This window comes from Helianthus annuus, chromosome 9, assembly GCF_002127325.2.
Source record: "Helianthus annuus cultivar XRQ/B chromosome 9, HanXRQr2.0-SUNRISE, whole genome shotgun sequence".
Lineage (NCBI taxonomy): Eukaryota > Viridiplantae > Streptophyta > Magnoliopsida > Asterales > Asteraceae > Helianthus > Helianthus annuus.
The window spans coordinates 152403961-152415579 of NC_035441.2; the positions used below are offsets into that span (position 1 = coordinate 152403961).

The window sequence follows — 11619 nt, forward strand, 5'->3', positions numbered from 1 at the left end:
CTAAAGATATGCTTGCGGATCAGATGACTAAAGGTCTCCCTCCTAAAGTTTACGAAGAACATGTTCGGAATATGGGATTTACTAAAGACCTTATTTAGCATATTGTACTAGCTTATGTTTTATGTTAATGAAATTTCCTCAGTTTGATTTTGTATGTCTCTAAGAATATGTTCAACCGGTATAATGGCATATAGATAAATAAAGTTACAAATCAAACAAAGGGCTTATGCGTATTTTGATCATGACGATTAGGTTTTAAATTGAGGCTATAGTATGACTAATGGGGGTCCTGAGTCGAATGATGAGTCAACGGCTGTATTTCTCTGCTATAGTTCTTGGTTTAAGGCTAAAATGAGTGTTAAGTCCTGATCAGGTTTATCTAATACTCATAGTAAATGATTACTCGGCTAAGTGGGAGAATGTAAGATTAAATATGTTATGATTTAATATTTAATCTAGCAGCCATTATAATCATTAACATTATATAGATCAAAATATATAATGACCTATTAAATAATTAGTTGGTAATTGTTGATGGACCATATTACCCTTATTAACTAATTAGGTTTCCTCTTGGGTGCATATATAAGGAGAGTAATATAGAGGTTCTAAGGTTACACAACCTAATAATTATCATAACATCATCTCGGCCTCTCTCTCATAACCGAACACCCTATTCGGTTCTTCATCATCACCATCATTAGTTTGCACCCTAAGGAGGAACCAGATCATCCTGACAAATGTCGAACTCAATGGCTGCATCTCTGACTGGATTCTCCACTGCCCTGTCTGCTGTAACAGGTATGTTTTCATGTTTTCCATTATGCATAGAACAGAACTGATCAACAGTTAAAACATCCCAATCCTGTTTGTTAGTTTAATTTGTTTCCTATTTTTATGGTTGAACTATATATTCTGAGTGTGTGGTAATTGTTTAGTTAGCTTTTGATAAACATTGTAATGTAATTGGCCTTTGCGACTAGATACAGCAGACTTCAGCTGGAACCAAGCCTTTGAATGCAATCACGTTTAGAGCCATTTGAATGTGCTTCATGTCTGCATCAGCTAAACTTATAGATTAGCTATTTAAAGAAAGGAGTTGATAATAGCTTCCAACTCCAGTAGCTATGCGAGTCGAGACAGTTGATACATATGAACCCACGCTTGAAGTACATTGTGTTAAAAATAAGAAGGTAAACTAAACGTCGAAAACATTATAAATCCAGGAGTTCCCAAATTGTTTTGTTACAAGCAAGTGTAAATGGAATACCTGAAGAAATTACATATAGGTTAAGTGCCCATTTTCCATTAACATTTGAACTTAAAGACCATGCAGGCAGGCAGGCATGCATCTCTTGTATGTTCTTAAGGATCCTTACCAACCTTTCTTGTCATACAATCAAGAAACTTGGCTTTTGTTGGCTTCTGAATAGTCACCATAGTATTCCACATCATCCGTTCTCCTTCGCAAGTATCTGTAGTACACATACTGCATTATTATCTGTACAAATACTCTTGTTAAGGTCAAACCGTGATTAGTAAGCATTAACAATTAGTTTTTAGATCAGCGCACGAGTCACAAAAAGGATACAAATGCATCAAGGGCCACACATGCTGCAGCATCAAGTAGCCAAGGCAAGTTGGCTTTAATTTTGGACCATTCTGTGCTTCTTACAAGTATGCTGCAATCAAATTATGACCCGTAAGTAGACGTGAGGAGAGAAATAAAGACACACTTGTGTGTGTGTGATAGAGACAGGGGGGACCTTCCGACGTAAGTGGCATTTGCAATAAGAGCGAAGATGAACATGAGAGGATTCAGACCCTGGAGGTAAATTTTTAGACATTAGAATTTTTATATAATAACGAAATAACTAGAGGTGGCAAGATAGGTGGATTAGATAACATGTTAAAACGTATTTGGTTGAAACAAGGCATTTTCCATTACAAATTAATTAGATACTTGTTGACCATTTTTTGAAACTGTATACGGAATTATTGCGCTAGTTATGAATTTATGATTATCAAAATAATATTATTACAAGGAAAGACTGCTTAATGTTTACTTGAGGTATAGAAGGTACAAAATTTTGCAAAACCATTATAGAGGTAATCTTGTCAAATATTTTGAAAGGTTATTTACCTGTTTTTTTTTTTTAAAAATACAAGTTATTTACCTTTAATAGGGCAAAAGTTAGCAATTTTCCTTCAAGAAATTCCAATCTTAGAACAAAACTGTTAAGGAGGTTGAACATTGTGGGACTTTCAACCTGTATAACCCGTTATACCAATTGGACACGAGCCCCGTTTAACCAAACTTATTATTTGACCCGTCCACCCAATTTGAGATAAAACACAACCCAAATAATTACGGTGCATGACCTCACCTCAACGCTGCCTCTTTTAATCTGTCAATATTTCAGAAGAAAAAAACAAACAGTAAGTTTAAGATCAGATAAAACAATTGTGGTTCCCAAGAAGCAGGGCTTACATTCAATACAATTTGAGGAATTCTACCACCCATGTATATAGCTGCCATCATCCAACCCAACCACTGCCCATACACCGTATTACTTCCACCACCCTCCTGCAAAACTCATGTAATTAACCAACTTAAACCAAACACAATGATGCAATTAGCAAAAGTCATACTTGTAGCAACTTCCTGCCAACGTAAACTTGCATCAACGCCTTGGTCCCCGATGGCAAATTTAACGATGTCGCTAAAAACGCTCCGTAGCCAGCCTGTCACATTTCAAAATTATTAAAAATATATCAACTTGATTTTAACTATATATAAAGCAGGCTACTTTGCTTTTGGTGTTTTCTTTACAATGATACAAAATTACAAACAACTATGAGCCAAAAACACTAAAAAGAAACAAATAAAAAGACGACCAAAATATTAAAAAAACGGACTTACAGAGCGTGGGATGGGTTTGGGTTGGGTAGCTGGCTTGGGTATCCGAACAGATGACTCATCTTCTGAAGATGAATCGTCATTAACAACCATTGAAGAAGCTGGACCACTGCTTGTTGTCCACAGATAAGACCGGTTGGGTGGTGTTGCACTTCCAGCCATTGATCTTGCTGACCTGGAAACATATAACATATTCCATATACAATCCTTACATACTTTCAAATTTACACTTCCCAATGAGGCATGTTACATATACAAGCGGATGAACAATTGAACATAAACACATACGTGAAAAAAAAATCCTGTCGTGGAGATGGCGATCTGATCGCGCGGTTTCTTGAAGTTAAACCGCGCGGTACATCAAAACTTGATGGTCTTAAAGGTCTCTTGGCTTCTTCATCCTATAAAGCTCATAACTTTTAATTCAACTTAATATAAAATATGGTGAATTGGGTATTGAAGTTATAACTTATAAATTATAATTTATTGATACTATTACCTCTGTGTTGGAATTAGCAGTAGCATTAGCATCAACTTTTCTAGACTTGAACCATGTGTAGATGTGATCATAATACAAGCTTTGCAATACTAATATTATTGTACTTATTGTGTAAAGCTGAAAGTAAACATGAATTATTATAGCATGATTATAAACACATCCTCAACTTAATCCAAAAGTGTGTGTGTGTGTGTGTATAATATAATATATGGGATAGTACTAGTACCGCAGCTGTGTAGTACTGTGTTGGCAACTGTAATCAACAAGAAACAAACACATGAGAACTATAACATTAAAAATTCATACAAATCTACAGATTATATTCAAGATTTACCGTTGCAGGTTCAAGAAGACACCCCACAAGATTAAAGATATCCCTACACCATTAAAAAAATAAATGAAAAATGTAAAAAAAGTCAAGAATTAGCAAGAAATCTCAGTGAGGCATTAACACAAACACCTACCCTGCAATCCAAGTGAGGAGGAACAAAAGAGAAACTCCATGACTAGATTTAGTGCGAAAGTTGGTGATAATTTGCGGGATTTCAGCAACACCCCAACAAACAAGACTGGCGATTCCTAACCCGAAAGAGATCTCGTCACTGAGATTGCACAAACAATCTTTAAAATACTTGTTAACCCACCCAACACATGGTTTACTCTGTTTCACACAGTATGATAACGAGTTACTCGTGGTTGCAGTGTTGGTCAAGAACAACAACTTCATGTCTGCGATGGTGGTTCAGTATCCGACCCGGATCCGGAAGCAGAATGTGGTTTAGGATTTTGTGTAATGCGTATATTATATTATAATTATATTATATCTAGAAAGATATAGCAGGAAATGAATGAACTTCTGATAGATAGACGATAGTGGTTGAAGCAATGAGCTTTATAACGGGTGTAGAGTGAAATTACGAAAATAGCCTTGTGTGTGGCTTTTGATGAAAACTGTCAAGAGTTTGAACGTATTATTCGGACCCTCGCCTTTTATATAGCGAATTATTTTTTTATATTTATATTTATATTTATTTATGAATATTAAATATATTCTTGGGCTTGCAACGATAAATATTGCATTTTGTTGATATTCACGTCTTTATATAAATAGAATATATTTGTGGTTAACGTACAACGGAATCAAAATGGGTTTTTCGGGTTTTACGTCATAGATCCTCTTAAGATCCACTTGTTTAGAGTAGTACTAACTAACATTAACAACAATTTCTTAAGACTTTCCCATTTCAACAAGCACACCGTCCTCAAAAAGCCAGAGAAAACTTGACGAATGCCCTTTGTTGTCGAATAGCACAAAGTTTGGGAGAAGATTTCCATTTGTTCCCCTGCCAGAAAGATATCATTGAATGCCTACAGAGGCCTCACGCTCAGGATTTCTTAACTGTTATTCCTATTGAAGGTCTGGGTCAACGTATGTCAGCGGTGGAGTATCGGTCAATCCTTAAATACCATCTGATGATCCTCATGTTCCCGAATGATGAAATTTGTCCAGTCTGCTGTAAAGCATGTCTGGAAAAATACGGGAAGCATGCGTTACACTATAGATAGTTGTCGGGGTTTAAGTATCATCATTACTTTGTTCGAGACGCGTTAACGGATATTATCAGACGAGCAGGGATCTCGGCAAAGAAAGAAACACCAGTTAATTTTCTTACAGACCCGGCGGAAAGGATGTCCACCCTACGCCCGGCTGACGTGCTAGTTTTTGGTTGAGAGGGCGGGAAACATGCTTGTGTCGATCTCACAGGTGTATCCCCCCTAGCCGGGTTTCTGGGAAATGGGTTTGTGGCGGGGCAAGCGGTACTGAAAGCAGGGTTAAAAAATGTGGAAAAGCACGCGAAAGCTTGTGAGGATAATCAGCACGCCTTTGTCCCCCTGGCGTTTGACACATTCGGCTCCTTAGCGCCGGAGACGGTTCGGTTCTTGGCTAGAGTTCAGCGTGTGGTCCACAACAACTTTTCGACCCTTCAGGGGCGAGGCTTTGTTTTTAGTAGATTAGGGTTTTTAAATTCACAAGGGGATGACGACGCAGTTTGTTGCTCACCTAACTGCTATCCTTATGTAATTTGCCCTGTTGATTGGAATGAAACAATTGTCTAAAAGTAAAAAAAAAAAAAAATCAACATAAAACCCAAAATCATACATAATGTTCAGTTTGGATTCAATAATTACTTTTTAGCTATCAAGAATCTTTTTTTTTTCCTTGATGTTACTCTATTACATTGTTCACTTATTCCCAATTTAGTTTGTAAAATTTAAGTTCTGTTCCTATTGATTCCTCTACTCTTTTAAATCTCTCTTCCGCACACACCTTTACACTCATGTATGTTGGTAAAACCCTCAAGGAAAATAGGTGTTCTCTCCTTTGGCCACTAACTCATTGAAGAGGTATGGTTTCAAGTCCATGCACACATGGCAGGGACTACACCATTTTTAATCAACATGGCACCTACATCAGCAAAGCGTATCCAGAAGCTTCTGGAAGCTATCGCAGGTGACACCAAAGATGCTTCTTCAGACAAAAGGGACAACACGTGTCACCATTGATCAGACGCCACCTGGACCTGCAGCACGATCCCAGGACAGGCCGACAGCTGCTGATATAATTCTCCTACCTGGACAAATAACGGCGCGCCACGTCACCCACCACTCTGAGTGCAGCAGAGGAGACCAAGAGGATATTCCTCTTGGTCAGACAGCTGGCGTCCGGTAACAGCTGGCAAGGCCTCTCCTCCCTCCTTCATCCTTTGGCTATAAATAGGACACTCCTCCTTCAGGTTTAACATTCTGCTCTCCTCACATTTCACCTACAACACACACTATTTTCTCCTCAGAACAGTACTTATTCTCACGCCGGAGGGTGGTCACAAGAAGAATCCCCCTATTCTCCTCCTTGTGGCGAGTCACCGGTGTTCTGTTTTGCAGGAAGCTTATAATCAGCGAGTGGAGAAGGAGATTGAACCCCACACACGAGACGACCCAACTGGTTAGCCTAAGTGTTAACCAGTATTTCATCACTCATCTACCAAGTTTCCATCTAACCACCTTTAACTCGCAAAAGTTCCAAAAATGTATCATAAGTTATTATTTGTACCAAAATTATGTATAACAATTGATTTCCCCATCTCTTTTAAATCTCTCTCTCCGCACACACCTTTACACTCTTGTTGGTAAAAACATAGGCGTGGTCTCCATCCTAAAATGTATCATAAGTTATTAGTTGTAGCAAAACTAGTAAATTTCTCCGTGCGTTACGGTGTCGTCGAAACGTAAAGTAACCCGAACTTATAACTTCTAATAAAAACGTATTATATTTGACCTTACTCGTTTCCGAACAATAGTTGTGTCAAAGTCAAAACGTAGATCAACTGAAAATATATATAAAAATTAGCACGAAATTAAAACGTATTATACCCGACTTATTCGTGAAAGAAATTTACGTTAAAACGTTAACTAACTTGAATTTATACCGACTCATTTTAGAACAAAATTTATATCAAAATGTAGACAAACTAAAAACGTACATATAAACAAGCATAAAAACGTATTATATCTGAGCTTACTCATTTCCAAATAAAATTTACATCGAAATCTAAATCAACTGGAATTTATACGGACATCATGAGAAAATTACAAAGTCTTTACAAAGTTGTAGGGTTATAAGTGTCAATACAAAATGTTTTTAGTTAAAGGGTAAAACCTACTATTTTTTTTTTTAAGTCTTTACAAAGTTGAGGGTCATAAGTATCAACAAGAATGTTAAAAGGTAAAAATAAAAGAAAAAAAAACACCTAGATGATACTGTATAACACACTTGTTATTATAATAATATATAATATATAATATATAATATAATTATGTATAACAATATATCCAAACAAAATTCATAGGAATAATGTTAAGAGTAAAGTTTCCGTACAAATAACTTTAACGTACTAAACGTACGAATAGCATGAAAAAGGCAAAAAAAAAAAAAAAAAAAAAAAAAACGCGGTGGCATTTTTGTAAATATTTGCTTGTAGGGTAATTATCAAAATTACTCTACAAATGATCCTGTAGAGTAATTTTGATCTTGTAAAGTAATTTTGTAAAATGTTCTTGTAGAGTAATTTTGATCTTGTAGAGTAATTTTGTAAGATGTTCTTGTAGAGTAATTTTGATTTTCAGCAAAACTTTCAATTCATACGTTTTGTACGTTAAAATTATTTGTATTTGATCTTTTGTCATAATCTTAAATATATTATTAGTAAATCATAAGTTAATCATACCGTGTAAAATTGTATAACACGGTTATTCATTCGCGAATGATGTTACACTTCGAAGAAAACTAAATAAGATATCGTAAAAAGTATATCATTATTATATATACATATTAGAAAAAAATGCTTAATTTTACAGTATCAATATTATACACATACTAGATGAAAACCTGTGCGATACAATAAAAAACACAACAATTAGGTTGATCCAACTAAACTCGGATTTTAGTTGTATGGGGGTTGTACTCGACCCTCATAGACCGCTTAGATCAAGCTCAAAATCGGGCTATTTTGAGGCTTAAGCTCAACTCGAATAAAATCTGAGTCAGTTCAGCTCGACTTAACTTAGCTCGATTCAGGTTTGAGCCATAGCTATAGCCATAGTCAAAACCAAAAATTTCAGGTCGGTTTAATTTTGAACCAACCTATTGATAATAGGCCCATAAACCAAGAAAAACACAAAACTAAATAGGCCAAATGGTCTATCAGCACAACCAAAATAAAGCCGCTAAAGAACTTTGTTGAATTACCTTTCTCTATTTGTAAGGGTATTCCTTGACAATGTTTTTTTTAGAGAAGTAATGTAATATAAAATATGTTTTTATAAATTCTAATATATGGGTTAAGTATAAGGATAAAAGGCTAATTTTAAGACTGTAAAACTCATTAAGTATCTTAATGGAAGTAAAATTATTTAAAAAAAAGATTCCTAAAGAGTTTATTTATATTTATATTTATTTATAGTATAGTATATATTGAAAGTTTATAAATTGACAATACAAAAGACTAAAAAACAAGGTCAAGTAGCCTCATCGATGAAAATGACTTTGAAAAACGCAAACACTATTGACCACTGAAACTGAAAAAAAAAAAAAAAAAAAAAAAAAAAAAAAAAAAAAAAAAAAAAACATTGACGGCTTGACTCTATCAAATTCAAAAACTTAAACTTAAGTTTGGTCTTAGAGTTATGCAAACAAACGCTTTGCTACAATATATTATTATTCGTATCCATGTGATTTATAAAATTAAGTTTGGTCTTGAGTTATGCAAACAAACTCTTTGCTACAATATTATTTTTCGTATCAATGTGATTTATTAAATAATAAAGATCACTTTTCAATCAATCGAGCCGGGGTCTCACTAAAAGCAGACTCTCTATTCCTATGGGTAAATGTAAAACTATCTACATCTAACCTCTTCGGACCCTATCTTAACTTTGTTATTGGTGAGATTTCCTGAGTATTAAATATGATGATGACTTTTCAACCAAACCCATCTAATAAGTAATAACATCTTGTATGTTCCGGAAAGAAAATAAGTAATAAATATATTATTCTTTTAAGGAAATAATTACTTTGAAAATAGAAAATGTTGTCTATCTTCGTTGCTTTGGAGCCATGTGTTCGGTAGTTCAGACTTCAGAGTACGATCGATGTGAAGAAGGTATCTACCATATAATATTCTTTCATCTTAACAGAATCTATTTTACATATTCGAATATAAATTTATTCAATCCTTTATATTTACAGTAAAATGTTTTAATTAAATTAGTTGTATAGACCTTCGAGACAAGACTAATAATATAAGACACCACTAGTTACTTGTCGTCAAATGTGTTTTATGATGGCTGGAAGTTCAACCAAATAATCGATGTGGGTTGAGATCCTGTACAAACATTGCTAATTATAAGAATCGTAAGAACAGATCTGAACCATTAATAATTTAAATTAAGGGTTGATATTGATTATAAAAAAAAACCCTTATAATTAAAAGTTACTACTAAAAAATTAGGGTAATTTTGTAAAATTGCTAGTCATTTGACCATTTTCCATTAAATACAAATTCCACCAAGGTTTTTAAACTAAAATAACTTTTATATACTTCATTATTTTTCAAAAAAAAATATATCATAAAATCAAGTATTTTTTTATCTTTAATATGAGTACCATATTGCTATACTTTTTTGTATTTATAAAAGTGATTTTTAAAAAAGTTAACAAAAGGTGTTTTATAATTGTGCTGATAACGTGCTGATTATGTGTTAATTACAAAATAATACAACCAAACACCAAAAGTAGATATAATCAGCACATCTGGTGTGCTGATAATGGAGAACAATTGAGGTTGTTGTGCTGATGTCGTTTATGTTGATAATGGAGAACGATTGAGGATGATGTGCTGATAATGAAGAACGATTAAGCATGTTATGCTAATTATATAGTGTTGTGCTGATTATATTTTTTGTAATTATTTTTAATTAGTTTTAAATAAATATGGTCAAAAGGTCTAAATTACCCTTAAACTAATTTTTTTATTGATAGATACTTGTCAATTATTTGTTGGTTCTTACGGTTCTTACAAACTTAAGTGTTTGTATTTGATCCCATTCCTAATCGATGTTACTTTGTTTTTGTTCCTCCTTTGAACGGCCAAAATTTCATTCATTGTTTCTAGCATAATCAATATTACTTTGTTATATCATAGATATTAAAAACAATTTATTTTAAAAGTTTACGTATGTTAAAAAAACAAACAGACTTCTTCTCATATACTGCGGAGGTTTGATTCACTTTTTTTTCTATAAATGTCTGCATCGTAAAAAAATTACCTCTTATAAAACCAACTGCATCTAAGTGAACAAATTGCATGAATGTATTGAAATTTCCATATAGAATTATCCTATATATTAAAAAGGGAAGTTTGTGAATAGTACTTTCACCACTCAAAGCTTGCCATGTGGCAAGTCTATTGTAAGTGTCCTGTTCGGTCTCGGTACATGAAGGTAAAAATCGGTAACAGTCTGGTACAGAAAACATCAAATGTCGGTACCGAATTATCCTATATATTAAAAAGGGAAGTTTGTGAATAGTACTTTCACCACTCAAAGCTTGCCACGTGGCAAGCCTATTGTAAGTGTCCTGTTCGGTCTCGGTACATGAAGGTAAAAATTGGCAACAGTCTGGTACAGAAAACATCAAATGTCGGTACCGAATTAATATTGAGAATTTTTAGTTCGGGAAATTCGATACTCCTAACCAATACCATTTGCTCATCCCTAATCATGGGTATTGCGCAAACATCAACGGTATCGTACAACTTATTTTATTGATTTTCTTCAACTTTTAGTGTTTCCTTTTTTTTTAGTTGGAGTAAAATTATATCTTATCGTAAACGCCTACATACGTGGCAAAACGTGGCTTTTAACTTGTAAAATATATGGGTAAGACAAAAGGTTTCAATAATGTACTCTTATGTAATTTACATTTTTGAAGGATTATATACAATTACCTATCAACATATATTACGTGGTTGGATCTTGTTTATTTGCTAAGGATTACACACATATACACACACAAGTGATCACTTGCAAGCTAAAAACAATAAATAGAATTCTTACCATATAAATTAATAATTGAAATTTACATACTCTAAATTTACAATATTTGTTTGTATAGAGATGTGTACCTTATGGTTTGAGAAGTTTTTTAAAAAAAAATAGAGTAATCTGTCATTTTAGTCCCTGTGGTTTGGGTATTTTTGCCATTTTAGTCCAAATCTCAAACTTTTTAAATTTTGGTCCCTGTGGTTTCACTTTTATTGTCATTTTAGTCCAAAATTCAAAAACCCTCTTTTTCGACTGTTGCAACATGCCTATTTTGTCTTTTTGTGCAGGGGCATTTTTGTCCAACTGATTTTCATTTAACATATTAATAATTAATAAACTAAATTAAATATATTTAATTCATTTAAATACCCTTATTTAAGGCTATGGGGTATACTTTCACGCCCTTAACTACACGTAGGCGTCACATTACCTACTTGACCCTCTTTCACTTCACCTCGCAACAAGGAAATGGTTTAACCCATTAACGCCCCTTAAATTAATTAAAATACACACACACACACACACACACACACATATA

The 11619-nt window shown here is 33.9% G+C and overlaps 1 protein-coding gene across 1 annotated transcript; it reads right to left on the reverse strand.

The window, feature by feature from the left end:
• Positions 1-1179: 1179 nt before the first annotated feature.
• On the reverse strand, positions 1180-4370 carry LOC110879195 (probable vacuolar amino acid transporter YPQ1). The gene is made up of 12 exons (XM_022127615.2): positions 3884-4370; positions 3754-3796; positions 3646-3672; positions 3420-3536; positions 3209-3321; positions 2924-3095; positions 2653-2745; positions 2492-2587; positions 2388-2408; positions 1767-1825; positions 1592-1682; positions 1180-1501 (listed from the first exon to the last, which is right to left on the reverse strand). Exons 1-12 carry the CDS (start codon positions 4144-4146, stop codon positions 1400-1402), a joined length of 1197 nt encoding a protein of 398 aa, XP_021983307.1. The 5' UTR covers positions 4147-4370; the 3' UTR covers positions 1180-1399.
• Between the last annotated feature and the right edge of the window lie 7249 nt (positions 4371-11619).